Raw genomic sequence first — 18,559 nt, forward strand, 5'->3', positions numbered from 1 at the left:
TGGCCAAAAACAGGCACAGTTCTGCATTTCAGAGAACTTACAGTCTAGTGAGACAACATAAATATCACCCAAAGAACTGGAAATTTCCACTGTGATAATTAGTGAAAGGAGTTTATAGTTACATATATAGTGATATATCACTATATATAATCCCTATATATACACCATATATACATATATATGGCAGATTCAATTCAAACTATAGGTCAGTGGTTCTCAACATTGCCTACACATTAGAATCAGCTAAGAAGCTTTTGAAAAATAAAAGTACTTGACTCATCCCTCATAAACTCTGATTTAATTATCCTAGACCAGGTCTTGGACATCTGTGTATTTTAAAGGAAATAGAAGAGTTCCTTTAAAATGGAAAAGTTCCTCAAAATAGCAAAAAAAAAAAAAAAAAAAGCAAGCATCAGAAAAGAACACTAGAGTGAATAAGAAGCATTTTTAATGGAATGTCTAGTAACACAGAATTAGACACGTAGTTTCAAAGAAGATGAAGAGAAAACCTCAATTCTCTAGTGGAACATTCCACAGGGTGACACTATATATATATATATCTCGCTAAATATGCATATGGGAAATTTTAATCAGGGAGTTTGGGGAAAGTTTCTGAAGGAAGTGACAGTTAAATGATAATTTCAGATAAATAGGAGTTAATATACAGGAGGAATTCAGGTATCACAAGATCTGAAAAAAAAAAGTAGTAAGTAATTTTAACATAATTTGGCAGAATCCATGAGGGTTGTACATGTTGCATGATCTGGGAAGCGCATAACGAAAAGTTATGTCAAAAATAGTATGTTTGAAGTTTACAACCCTACTAACTTTCTACTTTGTCTTATATTTTTCTGACATTCAGCTACGTATCTATAGATGTGACTCTGCAGCAGCTGGAATCACACTCCTTCTACAATTTGAGTAAAGTGACTCACATGTAAGTACAAGGAAAAGTGCAGCATAGACCTAAGCCACAACCACTCTTGACTGATAATCTTGGGGCTCCAGATGGCAATGGGAGCTGGTTTCTAGATTGTGAGTCAAAACTTCTGTTTATGATTAAATTATTAACCTGCTCTCATTCTCAGTTTATGTTAATTCATCTTCATTACACCTCAATTCCACGGTTGGAAGTTAAAGACAACATTAAAAGTTCTGTTCTTGAACCACTATCTGTTCTATTACTACTGTGTCAGCATATTTTATTGATGTGAATATCAGTGAGACAATAAGTATTTACTGAGTAACTACTTGATTCTATGGTCTGTGCAAGATTCTACAAAGCTGGCATATTTTCCTTAATTCGGAAAGAGAAGAGTTGCTTAGTGAGATTAGAATAGTAGGGAATTTAATAACCCTAGTTCTGGAGTTGGTCAGAGTTGGATTCTAACACCGGCATCTCTGCCTACTCATTATCTACCCTTGGACAAGTCACATAATCTTTCCTAGTCTCATTTGCAAAATAAGTGTAATAAGAGCTGCAACTTCATGTTTATCATAAATATGGAATTATATAATATCTAGCACCTGAAAACCAGTCAATATACCAGTCAAAAATAGAATAATTTTTCTATTTCTCTAGTAGATTACAATCTATAAAAAGTGTTACATAAATAATCACATTGCATTATTTTAAGTAGCTATGTATTACTAATCATGAACTCTATTTTCTTGATGAAGAAACAAAAATACTTATCTACAAATACTTAGTATATCCTAACATTACATTAAACATTGTATGAACATTATTTGTTTGGTTATTATTTACCTCTTAAAACAACCCTGTGAAGTAAATACAATTATTTCCATTATTTATATAAGAAAAACATAAATGCAGAGAGACTAAATATGTTTTCCTTGGTCGCACAGTTACTAACGGACAGGGCCACAATCTTTATACCATAAATGTATGACTTAAAAATTCTTCCCTATCCACTACATTAAGATGCTTTCAAGAATACTGAGGTCCAAGATATTGCTTACAAGTATGGTAGGCTACCTTACATCAGATCAACTATTGGTCTGAGAATAACTTAAGGAGCTGAATTTTTAAAAAAATGTTTGAAAGTATCAGAGTGTTATGAAGACAGTAAGAACTCAGTGGGCAATAAGCAAATCCCAAAAACATCATTTGGTTATTTTCCCCTTGAGGTATTTCCTGAATTGTAAGCAAAAGCTTAAGGGCTAAGAAACTGACCAGAGGTTTAGGCATCTATTAGGGCTAGGAAAATAAAAATCTGAGTTCAGGGCTTGCTAAGAAGGATTGTTCCTAGTAAACAATCCAGGATTTTGGTTGAGATCACTAAAGAGCTTCATCCTAGAAGTATGGGAAAACTGTGAATAGATCAGCCCTTGCAAAGACTAAAGCCTAGCTTTGAATCAGTAAAAAATAACTCAAGTTTGTGGGGCAAAAAAATCAAGAGAAGAAAATAGACAATAGAAAATGATCCATAGGAAGTTCAAATATTGGTTATCAGACACAGACTTTAAAATAACTAGCATGTTCAAAAATTTAAATGGCAAGAGAAAATTTCAGAATAAAACTGAAAATGATAAGAAGGATCAGTTGTAAACTCTAGAATCTAAAAAGTCAATAAAAAATCTAAATACATGAGTTTCACAAGAGATTAGACATAGCTCAAAGGAGAATTAGTAATCTGGAAGATAGGTCAGAAGACTGTAATCAGTCTGAAGCATGGAGAGAAAGAGAAAATAAGAAATATACAGCACAATAAAAAATCTAGCATACCTATGACTAGATCCCAAGAAAAGAAAGAATGAGAAAAGCAATATTTGAAAGAAACTTTCCAAAACTCTTAAGAGACCTCAAGTCATGTATGTTAGAAGTACTGCAAACCCCAAAAGGATAAATACGAAGAAAGCTACATCAAGGCACATCATAGTAAAATTGCTAAAAACCAAAGACGAAAAGAAAATTATAAAAGCCAGCAAGTCTGGGCGTGGTGGCTCATGCCTGTAATCCCAGCATTTTAGGAGGCCAAGACAGGCGGATCACGAGGTTAGGAGATTGAGACCATCCAGGCCAACATGGTGAAACCTCATCTCTACTAAAAATACAAAAATTTGCCAGGCATGGTGGTGTGTCCCTGTAATCCCAGCTGCTCAGGAGGCTGAGGCAGGGAATCGCTTGAACCTGGGAGGCAGAGGTTGCAGTGAGCTGAGATCGTGCCACTACACTCCAGCCTGGGCAACAGAGTAAGATTCCATCTCAAAAAAAAAAAAAAAAAAAGCAGCAAGAAAATAATAAATAATACTTTCAAGGATGTAACAAGACTGACAGCTGACTTTTCAACAGAAATCATGGAACTTATAAAACAATAGAAAGATATTTGTGAACAGCAAAACAGCAAATATCTGCCAACCCAACCAAAAGATTATTTAAAATTAGAAAAAGATAGATACTTCAAGCAAACAAAAATTGAGAGAATTTATTACCATTAGGCTCATATTAAAGGAACTACTAATGGGAATTACTAAGACAAAAGGAAAGCCATTCCACATGCTAAGACATTTCTGTGCAGGAAGAAATGAAAAGCAACAGAAAAGGTCAATATATGGGTAAATATAAATGAACCTTAACTGCACAAAATGAAATAATGTCTTAGGGGATTTAAAATACTGTTCTTTGCTCTGCATGATAGTGTGGGATCATAAAATTTTGCAGACTGAAACTGTATTAAGCAGTCTTAATAATCAATAAGAAAAATTGTGTTGTGACTTCTAAAAGCTTTTATGAAAACATTAAAATTCCCCAGTCAGTTATAAACAGAAAGGAAAAAATAATAAAACTAATATTTCACATACTGTAATTGTCAACATTAGAAATACTTAGAAGTAAAATGCTTTATTGCTTTGTAAAAGCTTAGCAAGAGTAGCTTAGACAGTGCTTGACCTTTTATCTTTATTATATAAGTTACAAGAGAATATCTTTTCAATACCCTGGCAAATTGTCATACTTCTTTCTAAGTCTAGATTAGCTTCCATCATTTTATCCTTTGCTTTTTAAATATTATAAAATATTTTCAAGTGTTTCTTTAATGTAAAATTTTTTTACGATCATTTTTTCTTTTGGGACATCTTCATCCTTTGCATCCATTTTTCTCCCATCACTAAGTTCCTCTGATTAATATCTAGAGTTTCTCAGCCAGCCTGGACAACATAGTGAGATCTTGTCTCTACCAAAAAAATAATTCGCTGAGCATGGTAGTGCAAACCAGTGGTCCCAGCTACATGGGAGGCTGAGGTGAGAGGATTAATTAAGCCTAGGCATTCCAGGCTGCAGTGAGCTATGATCACACCACTGCACTCCAGCTTGGATGACAGAGAAAGAGCTGGTCTCTAAAATAAATAAATAAATAAATAAATAGTCTCAGATGGTGGTGGTATCAACATTTTCATGCCAGTGATTTATTCTATAACTCCATTTACATTTTGTTTGAATTTCCCTTTCAGTAACATTACATTTCATTTCTTGGCTTCATTTTCATCTTTATTGTTAAATTCACTCTTTCAATTAGCCATTTTTAGGAAATGTCCTATGAGGTGATTACTGGGAAACACATAGGAAACACAATGACATGCTTTATTGTTTGTGAATGAACTGAGCAAGAGATGCCCAGTGAGCAACCATCAATGACTTTGAAAGGAGTGATGTAGTTGGTCACCTATTATAATGTGCATCTGTTATTTACATAGTGATTCGTGGACTGAAGAGCTAGCAACAAAGTTTGTACTTTATTCAATGATTAATAGTTAATATACTATGGTAACTGAAACTTGAGGGATGTGTTGAGGACAGTTATTATTTATATTTGATTAAATCATGGTAACTGAACTTCATGTGTATTGGAGCCATGCAAAGTAGAACTGCTTGTATGCATAGAATTAAAATATGCAGTAGCTTTTAAAAAAAGTATAGGACATTATAAATAATGTTAAAGTGTTCTAAAGGTCTTTGAATTATCTGAGAAGTGGTAAAAGTACTAACTGAAATTAAACTTTAATAAATCATAAATAAATGTTTTAACTCACAGGGCAGCTACTGAAATGCTTGTAGAAGACTGGAAAACTAACAGGCTAATAGTAGTGGGGAATGGAATGAAATTAATTAATTAATACAAAAAAGCGAGAAATTGGAAGAAATAGAGAGTTTCTGGAATAAATAGTAGATTTAACTCCAAATAATCAGCATTTACATTAACTGCATTAAATGTAAAAGGACTAAATACTCTAAGTAAAATACAAAGATTGATTGGTGAATTTTTAATACTCGCTGTATGCTGCTTACAAGAGACATTTTAAACATTATACAGAAAGGTTGAAAGTGAAAAGATAAAAATATATAAAATGCACACAGTAACTAAAAGAAAACTGATGTAAATATACATACATATAAAGCATAAAGTCTTACTCTAAGGGACACTTCATAAAGATTAAAGGAATTACTATATAAGATATAGTGATTCTAAATGTAATGTCTATAAGAGCACAGCTTCAAACCATGTAAAGCAGAAATTGGTAGAACTAAAAAGATAAACAATAATTGGCAATCATAGTGAGAGCTTATTTTAATATAGTTTTATCAATTGATAGAACAAGCATACCAAAATAGTAAATATACTGATAAAAAGTTAATAAAAAGATTTGAACATAATTTACAAACTTGATCATATTGACTTATAAAAAATATTGTATCCAACAACTGCAGAGTATATATTCTTTTCAAAGACACATGGAACATTTACTAAAATTGACCACATGTGGGGCCATAAAAGCAAGTCTCAATAGATTACCAAAAAAATTAAAATCACCATGTTCTCTAACTAGTAAATAACCTAACTTCTAAATAACTCTGATTTCTAATTAACCATAGGATTAAGGAAGAAATCATAATAAACATTAGAAAATAATTTTAACTAAATGATAATAAAAATATGACATATCAAAACCTGTGGGATGTAGTCAAAGTCATACTTAGAAGAAAACATATAGCCTTAAGACAACATATATTAGAAAAGAAGGCTAAAAATAAATCATTTATGTATCCTTCATAAGAAGTTTATATAATAGAGCAGTACATTAAAACCAAAGAAAGTAAAAATAACACTGAGGCCCAGGAAGGCTGAGGATCCAGTACAGTAAAGACAACAACAGTCTTCAAAATTGAAAACCAAATCTTCTGACTCCAAATCTGATATCCATTTATCAAACCATTTTGCTTCTTTGCCCCTTCACCAAAAATAAAAGCAATTAATTTGTAGTGAAGTCCTATATAAACCCTATTGATCTGAAAAGCAGTCATTTTGTTTGTATTATGATCTTTTTCCTCACAAAGATTCCAGTTGTTATTTATAAGTTTTTTTAAGTAAATATTCAGTTCTCTACTCTGAGCAAAAGTGTTAACTTCCTAAACCGAAGGAAACTATTAAATACAGTAATTAAAAAGAGAATGAGTTTAAAAATAAATTATTAAGAGACAATTTGCTTATATGCTTGAGATATTGAGAGTCTAATATCTTAAAAATTTAAAGGATAATGCACCTTGTATTCTTCAAATGTTTCTAATATGTATCTGACATTATTATCTGCAAATGGTTTTGGTCAGCAGAAAAGATTAGTGAAGATTTTTGCATGCATGCCACCCAAATGTTTAATACATTTGTTTTATAATCATTTATTAAGCAGCGACTATATACAAAGCATTATAACTTGCACGAGAAAAATAGAGCTGAAAGATCACTCATCTTTGCTCAAGGAATTGAGAATGGTTTTGTGGGTATAAGGCATGAAACTGAGTATCGATATAGAATGATTTGTTTAATTTATATATCATATAAGTACCATCAACCAAACGTTCCTGGGATTCCTCAGTATAGAATTAAAGCCCTCTGATTTGTTTAGGAAAGAGGGCTCTTTATTGTGTTGGATTTGCTGCAAGGATAGATATGTAGATACTAAACTTATGAATACGCATTTCAAATGCCAATGCATATTGCCAGCATTTATTGAAAAGCTCCAATGAGGACTATAGCAGTAAAATAACATAATGTTATTCCGTTTCATAAGTGTGTTTTCTTTCTAAGCTGCCCTTCAAAACTGACTTTTTTTGGTCCTATGATTTGGTAAATAGAAAGATGAGCAGTTAGTTTACCATTGCCACTTCTAATTATCCCTGCCAGTACCTGTCCAGTCTTACAGAGCCCTATATACATTCTATGAGATGGCTTCCCAATTCATGTTTAGATTTTGTTCTGTGATATGAATTAGACTATTAGAACATAAGCACTCTTTAGCCTAAAGCTGCCTCCTTGTAAATTTGGCCTAAAGGCCTCTCTGTATGCAGTGAACTATAACCTAACTGGATATGTGAACAGACCACAGACCATAATTTACTTTTTTACCAATCACCAAGTTTCAGCCAGTCACAGGCGACCAATTGTTCAAACAGTGTTCAAATAAGGCAAATGCTAAGCTATAACCAATCTAGCTGCTTCTATACCTCACTTCTGTTTTCTGTATATCACCTTCTTTGCATCCCTCCCAGCTCCAGAAATTCTCTATCACACAGCAGCACCAAAGTCTCTCTGAACCTATTCTGGTTAGGGGGCTGCCCAATTAATGAATTATTCTTTGTTCAATTAAACTGTTAAATTTATGTAACATTTTCATCTTAACAGTACTGACATTGGGTCTGTGACCTGGAATTGTCATTCCCAAAACAAAAAGTTATTCATTCAATAAATACAGTATGTTTAACACAGTTAAACCTGTGACCATTGCATCTTTTTTTTTCTTTTATTATTATACTTTAAGTTTTAGGGTACATGTGCACATTGTGCAGGTTAGTTACATATGTATACATGTGCCATGCTGGTGTGCTGCACCCACTAACTCGTCATCTAGCATTAGGTATATCTCCCAATGCTATCCCTCCCCCCTCCCCCCACCCCACAATGTGGAGAAATAGGAACACTTTTACACTGTTGGTGGGACTGTAAACTAGTTCAACCATTGTGGAAGTCAGTGTGGCGATTCCTCAGGGATCTACAACTAGAAATACCATTTGACCCAGCCATCCCATTACTGGGTATATACCCAAAGGACTATAAATCATGCTGCTATAAAGACACATGCACACATATGTTTATTGCGACATTATTCACAATAGCAAAGACTTGGAACCAGCCCAAATGTCCAACAATGATAGACTGGATTAAGAAAATGTGGCACATATACACCATGGAATACTATGCAGCCATAAAAAATGATGAGTTCATGTCCTTTGTAGGGACATGGATGAAATTGGAAATCATCATTCTCAGTAAACTATCGCAAGAACAAAAAAACCAAACACCGCATATTCTCACTCATAGGCGGGAATTGAACAAGGAGATCACATGGACACAGGAAGGGGAACATCACACTCTGAGGACCATTGCATCTTAAAAGGCTATATGCAAGATTCAAAATAGTAGATCATTAACTATTAATCATTGAATAAAGTACAAACTTTGTTGCTAGCTCTTCAGTCCACAAATCACTATGTAAATAACAGATGCACATTATAATAGGTGACCAACTACATCACTCCTTTCAAAGTCATTGATGGTTGCTCACTGGGCATCTCTTGCTCAGTTCATTCACAAACAATAAAGCATGTCATTGCTTATTCATACCTCTTCCCTTGGCCTCTGTGATATCACAATCCTGGTTGGACTCCTATCATGCTGGTCAGTCTTTCCTATCATCTTTTGCTGGCTGCTTCCCCTTCCCCAGCTATAATTATTGGGCTTTCATATGGCCCAATCCTGTGTAGTCTTCTCTTTTCACTCTACCTTCTCCTGCTATGTGATCTTATCTAACAATTCCCAAATTTATATATCTAGTTCAGGCCCTCATTCTTAGTGTTGGTATATACCTATTGGTCTACTTGACCTCTCTTCCCAGACATCTTACACATATCTCACATTTTATATCCAAAACTGAAATCTTGATTGTCCTCCTGAAATCTACTACTCCTGTGTATGTTGAGCCAATAAATGCCAACTTCCTTCATCCTGATGCAAAACCCAAATACCTGAGAGGTATCACTATACCTTCTTTCCTCATCACCCACTTCTACTCCTTCACCATGTCCTGTTGATTCTACTACCCTAAGATACAGAAAATGTATCCTCTTCCTCTCCACTGCCACCACCCTTATTTAAGCCACCATCATCTCTTGTTTGAACTATGATAATTTTATATCTTAACTGGTATTTCCAATTGATTTCCTCTAATTCAGTATCTTCACAGCAGCCAGAATGATTTTTCTTGAATAAAATCCAAGTATCTTAACATAAACAGCCAGGCCCACAAGTTCAGCTGGTTCCTGCCCACCTCTGCATTCTCATCATGCTTCACTCCTGCACACCTGTGTTCTTTGGTTTTTTGAACAGTCCAAGATCTTTCTCACCTCAGGGTATTCACATGCTTTTGCCTCTGCCTAGAAATTTATTTCTCTCTCTCTCTCTTTGCCTAGTTAACTCTACTGATTATTTTTTCAGCCTAATTATGACCTACACAGAGACACATACCCTTCAGCCCACTTCTGCATCTAAGTTAGATCCCCATTTGAATCTATCCTTGAATGCTTTTTGGTTTAGAACTTACTAAAATTTAGTATGACAATGCAGATGTTTGATAATAATAGGTCTCTGTAAGGCAGGATGCTTTGTGTACCATTCACCTACACCAAACTGTGAGGAAATCAAACTAAAACAAAAAATGAAACAATGTATTCTGAACATGCATTTTAAAAATAATGGATTGGAAGAGTAGGCTAGTCTGAATTCATGAAAAATCTGATTGACAAAATGTTTAGTATATGTGTGTACACACACATATTCATACATATATGTTTAGCCAACCTTAATTGAGCATTTACCATATCCCAAGCACTACACTAATTGCTCAACATACATATACTCATTTAATCCTCACGACAATTCTCTAAAGTAGTTACTATCATTTTACAGCCAAAACAACTGAGATTCAATAACTACATCTTTATATTTAAAATGCATTTCATGTAAACATCACAGAATTGGATCTTGCTTTTATATCCAGCTTGAAAATCTCAGCCTTTTAATTGGAGTGTTTAATCCATGACATTTATTGTAATTATTGATATGGTTGGATTTCAGTCTACCATTTTCCTATTTGCCTTGTCTTCTCTGTTCTTTGTTCCTTATTTCTCCTTTGTCTTCTTTTGGATTAATCTAGTTGATTTTGCTTTTGTTTATTAATATTCTCTTCCATTGGCTTTTTAGTCCTTTGCAAATGTTTTGTGATTACTCAAGAAATTATGATATGCATCCTTAACTTATCACAGTCTACTTAGAAATAATATTATATTACTCCACATATCATGTAAGAACCTTTTGAAATTAAAATTCCATTTACCTTCTTCCATCTTTCATGCTATTGTTGTCATATATTTTATTCCTATATATGTTATAAACCTCATAATACATTATTATGTTAACTTTAAAGATTCAATTAACTTTTACATAATTTGAGTAAAGAAAAAAATAGTCATTTATATACATTCAACATATTTAATATTTCCAGTGTCCATGCCCTTCTGTAGGTCCAATTATTTCCCTTTAGCCCAAAAAACTCTTAGTATTTCACTGTGGTTCTACTGGCAGCAAATTTTCTGAGGTTTTATTTACTGAAAATTTATTTTACCTTAATATTTGAAAAACACTTCTGCTGAGTATAGAATTGTAGCAAAGCCATTTTTGTTTCAGCCTTTTGAAAATATCCTTCAATGTCTTCTGGCCTTCTTTTTTTCTGATGAGTAGTCATATCCGTGTTATTATTCTCCTGTAGGTAATGTGTTTTTTCCCCTCTGGTTACTTGTAAAACTTTTTCTATATCTTTGCTTTTCAACTGTTAAATCATAATATGCCTAGGTGAGTTTTTTTATATTTAATCTGCTTAAGGTTTGCTGAACTTCATGGATTTACGGATTGCTGGTTTTGTTAAATTTGGACATTTTTGTCTACTATTTCAATAGAGTATGTTAGAAGTGATACAATGCCAGTTCTAGTCCTAGTCTTTAAAAGAACTGGCAGCTTTTACTTTATATCTTTGGAACCCTGAACAACCATGTAAGACGTCCAACTGCACTGATGGAGAGACCGTGTGGGAAGATCCTGAGATCCTGGGATGGAGAAGAGCCTAGCTGAGCCTAACCTTCTAGCAATTCCCATCAAAAAGCCAGGCATGTAAGCACAGCCTTTTGGACCCTCCAAATTGTTCCAGACACCAGCTGAATAACACCCAGTGATCCTGGTGGAGGCTACATAGAGCAGAAGAATCACCCAGCTCAGCACTGTCTGGCATCCTGATCCACAAAATTGTGAGCTATAATAAAATGTTATTTTAACCACTTAATCTGGGGTAATTTGTTATGCAACAATAGGTAGCCAGAGGAAGTAGCAATTATATATCAGTTAACAATGGGTAAAGGCATTGAGGATTTGTAAGAAAAAAATACAAGAATGGTAGGCTCTCTGTGAGTTATTCAGGATCCTAAGTGGATACAAATCATTTCCCCTGGGTAGTAACTTCAGCGAGGATACTGTTTGGACCGAAAAGTATGCATGTAATATAGATTTATATCTGCAAAATGATGAAACACTGGACACTTCCATTTTCTATTGTACTTTCTCTATAAGAAAGTCAATAACATACAGATTGCTGCTGTTGTTACTCCTAATAATAATAGTGACCAAGTTCTGAATGCATTTGGCGGCCAGCACTCCACTAAAAGTACTTCACATACACTATCGCACTAGTTTTTACCAAGCGTTAGTTTCTGCTATGTCAAATGAAGATGGTAATTGCAGAGCTCTTGCCAAAGTTTTCTTAGCTAAGACATTTCAAAGTGAGAATTTGAACCCAAAAGTGTCTGCCTCCAAAACAACTGCAATGCCATAAAATCTCTTTAATTAAAATATCTGCAATAATTAAAGAAAATGCTGGCCAGGTGTGGTGGCCCACACCTATAATCCCAGCATTTTGGGAGACTGAGGCAGAAGGATGGCTTGAGCCTAGGAGTTTGAGACCAGCCTGGGTGGCAGAGTGAGACATCATCTCTATGAAAAATATTTTTTAAAATTAGCTGGGCACAATGGCACTTGCCTATAGTCCCAGCTGCTCAGGAAGTTGAGGCAGGAGAATCACTTGAGCCTATAAGGTCGAGGCTGTAGTGAGCCATGATTGTGCTACACACTCCAACCTGGGCAACAGAATGAGACCCCTATCTCAAAAGAAAAAAAAAAAAGCAAAGAAAAAGAAATGCTGCCCTCAGAAGAATGTTTTTACTTTTACGTGAGTTTTTGGGTTTTGTTCGTTTGTTTGTTTGTTTCTGAGACTGAGTCTTGCTCTGTCGCCCAGGCTGGAGTGCAGTGGTGCAATCTCAGCTCACTGCAACCTCTGCCTCCTGGGTTCAAGGGATTCTCCTGCCTCAGACTCCCAAGTAGCTAGGACTACAGGTGTGTGCCACCATGCCCAGCTAATTTTTTGTATTTTTAGTAGAGATGGGGTTTCACCATGTTAGCCAGGATGGTCTCAATCTCCTGACCTCGTGATCCTCCTGCCTCAGCCTCCCAAAGTCCTGGGATTATAGGTGTGAGCCACCGCACCTGGCCTATGTGAGTTTTTTAAATCAAAAATAAGTGAAAAATTTTACAACTGGGATAGGTGAAATGTGTGACTTATGCCTTATAGTATAATAAGACTATATTTTGCTGATCCACTAAGTTGAATCAAGTGGATGCATCAGAGGTTTCAAAATCACCAGCTTTAGCACCAATCCTTAAATAATCATGAAAGTAGCTGTATGCACCTGCCAGGCAATTTAGAGAATCACTTCTATAATGTTCTATTTTTAGTGGGAAATCTGCTGATAAATTTAAATTTTCTTCAATGCGCTTTAAAAATCTGAATACTGATAAACTCTCCTCAATATCTCTGATTTTTAATTTCTCAATACATTAAAAGATACATCAAATCATGAATATTGCCTTTTGGTTATAGATTATTTCTTTCCTCCAGTTACATATGGAATGTTAATAATAATTCATTAATAATTATCAAAGAATTAAGATTTCTCTCATTGAAAATCCTCGATAATGTAGGAAATAATTTATTCTGTGAACTTTCATATTATAGATTAATATGAAAAGTAAGTGCTAGTCTAACAATCAAGGCTTTAGAAACTAAGGTCTAATCTATACCAAGAGCTTTGACAGACTTTTAACTTTTGACCCAGGAATTCCACTTCTATAAATTTTCCCTAAGAAAATAGAGTAGTGAAAAAAAGTTAATGTAAAAAGCCATTTGTTTCAGAGTTAATTATTTATATTAGAGAGAATTTGGAAAGGACTTAAATGCTTAGCTAAGAAAATGGTCAAATATGAAATACTAAGCCAGGCGCAGAGGCACGAACCTTTAGTCCCAGCTACTCGGAGACTGAGGTGGGAGGATTGGTTGAGGTCAGGGATTTGAGGCTGTAGTGCACTATGACCCTGCCTGTGAATAGCCACTGCACTCCAGCGTGGGCAGCATAGCATGACCCTGACTTATAAAGAGAAAATCTGTTGCTATAGACAATTTAATCATGTAAGAAAAGCTTTTGTCATTATGTTATTTAAAATATATATGTATGTATGCATGTGTGTATATATATATATATATATATGCTTAACAGAACAAAATAGTTTTTCTCTGTATTATCAAATGATGGGAGTTTTTTTTTTTTACATTTACCAGCTTATTATAAAGGATATTACAAAAGATAGAGATGAAGATTGCATAGAGTGAAGTATGGGAGAGGGGCACAGAGCTTCCGCCCCCTCCCTTGGCACACCACCCTCCAGGAGGATGGTCAGCTGTCAGAAAGTTCATTTCCTTTTTGTATGAATGTGTTTCAAAGTTTTTTACAATAAATATGTATTACCTCTATAGTCAGATGAAATTAACTTTTTAAAGATCACTGTGCATTAAACTTGAAATTAAGACTTGATGTCAAGATACATCAGTAATGTATTATGTGATAGAACCCTGTCCTAAAATGTTACCTTAAAATTAATTTACCTGTTTATTAGTCTCAGGTTTCACCTAGGGATTGTATAGCACTTAAAAAATTTATAGTAACAAAATGATGGCTTGGGCAATATATACACATCTTATTTTTAAAATAAATAGTAACTATTTCCTTATACAACCCAGAGTATGCAGCAAAGTGCACCTAATAGATGTCCAGTAATTATTCACTTATACTCTAATTAATCTCTTCCCACTCTAACCACTTGAGTGAGCAAACCTAGTCAAAATCAAGGTGACTGCCTTCCATTTTTCTGAACTATAGGTGAGGTGGGAAATTAAAGAAAAATAAAATTAAAAAGAAAGAGAAATAAGCTTTCCTATATTAAGCTGACTTGTCCCAGAGGCAGCAACAGGCACAGCCCAGACCCAGGAAAAGTCTTGATAATACTATTTAATGTGCTCTGGAGACTCTCCCAGCACTCCCTCAACATAGGGAGAAGAAAAACAAATTTTCCTTTGTTTTATGGAATAAGTTTATAGATACTTGTTCTCTGTCACTAGTGACTTCAAGTATTCTGTTTTATCTAAGAAGTACAAAGAAAGTCATAAGAAGCCTGAGTAGGCCTGAACTACAGCTGCCTGGGCACCATAGTGAAGGTTATGAGATAAACCAGTGCAAGGCTCTTTAGAGCAAAACCTAGATAATGAACATCTAGGTTGCTTGGCAACGGTCATGTGCAATCCTGAGTTTGTTCTGCCTCTGTATCCCTGCTTTCACACCACTGTAAGCTTGCTTCAAGCTAGCCCACCCGTTTTGTGAAATGTGTATAAAAGTCAAGTGCTGTCTTTGTTCTAGGCCCAGTCTTTGGACATTGAGTCTGCTAAGTCCGAGTGCACTCAATAATAAAGATATCGTCCTGTATACACCCCAAGGTCTCTCTCTGGTCCTCCTGATCCCACAACACGGGCATTTAAAAGTAAACGGGAAAAAAATTGAAAATCAAATTGAAACAAGAGTTAAAAAGAAGCTGGGGACTGGTGGAGAGCTAGGCTTTTGGCTAATATTCTTGTTCAATTTATTGTTTTGGGTAACAATAAATTGGCTGTGGCAGCTTCTCTTCTGACATCATCTAACTGAGTCTTCTTGGTTTATGCTGGTCTGAAGTGTTCTCATCCCCATCTAATTTTGCAGATGAAATGCAAAGTCGGCTTTTTGATTGCCCTCAAATTGTTTCCTGGCTTGGCATGCTTCTCACTCATTAACTGGGCAGTTTAGGGTGTGGGGAAATATCTCCAAGGGTGAGGAGCACAGTCAAATGTCACGATCCAATGCCCATTGAATAATTGAGGTAGGAAGGGGGACACTAGGAAAATGGAAGGAAATTAGTGGTTGGAAAAAAAAAAGTCTTCCTTAACAGAAGACTTTAAGTCTTTTCCCCTTCTTCTGTTCCTCATTCCCTCACCTGAGAACTCCCTTCTCTCATCCTGCTGATTTCCCATATACTCTTTGAGGTGTGGACTCAGGGACTGAGTGCCTGCTGCAATGCTAGTCGTAACGGGAAAGCCAGTTGTCCTGTGCTACGCTTTTATTGAGAATTAATAAATGTTTCTTAGAGGAAGAAAAAAAACCCAGAATGTAGACATGTGATTAAGTGAACCTAACTGCATGCTGAATTATTGATCTGTTGATTTGTGAAAACTGCCATTGGACAGCAATGTTACACTTTTCATCTAAATGTTTATTTCATTTGAAATCTAATGAAGGAGAATTAGACAATGAATATTTACATATATTTTTAGTTCTGCTGGATGATTTCCTTGAAACCTCGTTTAAAAAAAAAAAAGGCTGTATTTGAAGTCATAAGTCCTAGATGAAGGCCCAGTGTTGCCTCTAAGTGTATAACAGGAGATTATTCACTTGCCCTTTCAAAACATGTCTCCATAGTTTTGTCTGCAAAATCAGGATGATCCTTACCTGCATCACATGAGTCAGTTATGTTGTTCCCTCACTAGGAGGAAATTCACACCCTCCCTCAGGTGAAAAAAAAGTACACTGTTTCTTTTTACCCTTTAATCTTCTGTATTAATTTGTATTCATGCTGCTATGAAGAAATACCTGAGACTGGGTAATTTATAAAGGAAAGAGGTTTAATTGACTCATGGTTCTGCATGGCTGGGGAGGCCTCAGGAAACTTACAATAATGACAGAAGCGGAAGCAAACGGGTTCTTTCTCACATGGCAGCAGGAAAGAGACATGCAGAGCAAAGTGGGGTAGAGCCCCTTATAAAACCAGCAGATCTCATGAGAACTCACTCACTATCACGAGAACAGCATGGGGGAAGCACCCTGTGATCTAATCACCTCCCACGAGGTCCCTCCCCCAACACGTGGGGATTACAATTTGGATTACAATTCAAGATGAGATTTATGTCCCTCTCCCAACACATGGGGATTACAACTTGGATTACAATTCAAGATGAGATTTGGGTGGGGACACAAAGCCAGACCATATCATCTTCCAAAGCTGAATTTTTCTAATCAATACGCTTTAAGAGCCTTGCATATTTCCCCAGCAAAGAAAAAGAGCCTCGCTCCACAAAACAGCATACTTAAGCAGCATATCTGGCACATATTTTAATGTTATTTTTTATAGAGAATATATAATAAAGCTTTACTTTTTTGTTTTTAAAGTTTGAGATTTTTTGCATCCTCTTTATTACTTTTTTTTGATTGAGATAAAATAAAAAGTGAAAATTCCACATTCCTTCTTTTTAAACCTATCTGCTAGACATGACCACTATTAACAGAGTACTCTATATTTTTGGAATTTTATTTATGCTTATTAGTTTGGGTAGGTGAATTACTATAAGAAATAGACAAAAATACAGACATGTAACAGCCCTTAGTGAGTGAGGTTTACTGCTTGCTCATGGGAGAGTACTGGATGGATGAGTGGGAGCGCAGAGCAGCCACCTTCAGGCAGTCACTCAGGGCCTCAGGTTGCTGGAGGCACAGCCATCTTCAGCTCTGGAGGGCATCTCCATTCCTAGTGTGCTGTATTACAAACAGCTTTTCTTTCTTCCAATGTCTCCAGCTTTCTGGCAGCATAGCTAGCCTCCTGCACACTCAGGCCATAATTGCTTAACTCAAAATGGTGTGATTCAAATTCACCCTCACAGGCATGCTTGAAGACATTCAAATTTGAACGCCTCTTTCACCCTTCTCTGATTAGATGTTCTTTTGTACTCACTTCTGCCCTTCCTTTCTTCCTATCTTTGAAAAGGTTTTACTAGTTGCATTTGCTTCTTATGTTACCTCTCTATTTAATGATTGATTGATTGATTGAGACAGAGTCTTGCTTTTTCGCCCAGGATGGAGTGCAGTGGCACAATCTCAGCTCACTGCAACCTCTGCCTCCTGCGTTCAAGTGATTCTCGTGTCTTGGCCTCCCAAATAGCTGGAATTACAGACATAAGCCACCACGCCCAGCTAATTTTTTTTGCATTTTTAGTAGAAACAGGGTTTCACCACGTTGCCCAGGCTGGTCTTGAACTCCTGACCTCAACTGATCCACCTGCCTCGGCCTCCCACCTGCCTCGGCCTCCCACCTGTCTCGGCCTCCCAAAGTGCTTACAGGCATGCGCCACCACACCCAGCTGTTATCTCTCACCATTTAGCTAAACTACTGGCAGTCTACGACCACTCCACCCCTTCTCTGCTTCAGGAGATACTTTTCAAAAGTCACTTGTGAGCAAGTGGTAAGCTGTTGCCTTACCTCAGAAAGCAGCTTCTTTTCCCTGCTGTTTTCTTGTGGGGTCTCTCATTCATCTTTCTCCTTTGTAGCTCTTACATTTCCTTCCAGAAATCTTCTCCTCTTTCATGTTTCCTTCTCTCTCCTTGCTGCCTCTCCCACATTTCTCCTCTTCCAGCCTCCATGTAAGTTGCCAGCCTCATTGAATCAACTGTTACTAGCAGCTGCATTTCATTTCCCTTTTATTCTCTACCTTTTCAGCTGACCCAGGTGGGCTGCATTTTCTTTCACTCTGACGTTCTCTTAGACCACTCACTCAGGACTACTCGTTCAACGACAGTCTCTTGTGGAGCAATTTTCCAGACTGCAAACCCTGCTCAATTTCCAAACTCCTGCATCTAGTTTACATCTGTTTGTCTCTGGCAGAAGTTCAAACCCTCCTCCCCCAATGGAAAGCTCTGGCAAGGAGTTTATTGCTCACCCTGGAAAGAGAGAACCACCTCAACAGAGATTGATAGTCTCTAGAGGGGCAAGGTGGGAAAATTATGAGATTTTGGAGTAGGGTGGCCAACTGTCACACTTTGCCCAAGACAGAGGGAATTCCAAGGATATGGGCTTTGCATTTTAAAGCCAGGACAAAAAATGAAAGATTGTATAAAGAGGATCTTTCCATGCAGGGTCTTGTT

General features: G+C 36.1%; 1 protein-coding gene and 1 long non-coding RNA gene across 2 annotated transcripts in view; one reads left to right on the top strand and one right to left on the bottom strand.

The window, feature by feature from the left end:
- TSHR (thyroid stimulating hormone receptor) overlaps positions 1 to 18,559 on the top strand; it is a 193,257-nt gene that overhangs the window by 112,536 nt on the left and 62,162 nt on the right. The window contains exon 6 of the mRNA XM_063698096.1: positions 863 to 937. Coding sequence (XP_063554166.1) covers positions 863 to 937 — 75 coding nt within the window. The remainder of the gene's footprint in view (positions 1 to 862; positions 938 to 18,559) is intronic.
- LOC134757135 (uncharacterized) overlaps positions 1 to 18,559 on the bottom strand; it is a 99,341-nt gene that overhangs the window by 58,121 nt on the left and 22,661 nt on the right. The window lies entirely within an intron of this gene.

Source organism: Gorilla gorilla, chromosome 15 (genome assembly GCF_029281585.2).
Source record: "Gorilla gorilla gorilla isolate KB3781 chromosome 15, NHGRI_mGorGor1-v2.1_pri, whole genome shotgun sequence".
Classification (NCBI taxonomy): domain Eukaryota; kingdom Metazoa; phylum Chordata; class Mammalia; order Primates; family Hominidae; genus Gorilla; species Gorilla gorilla.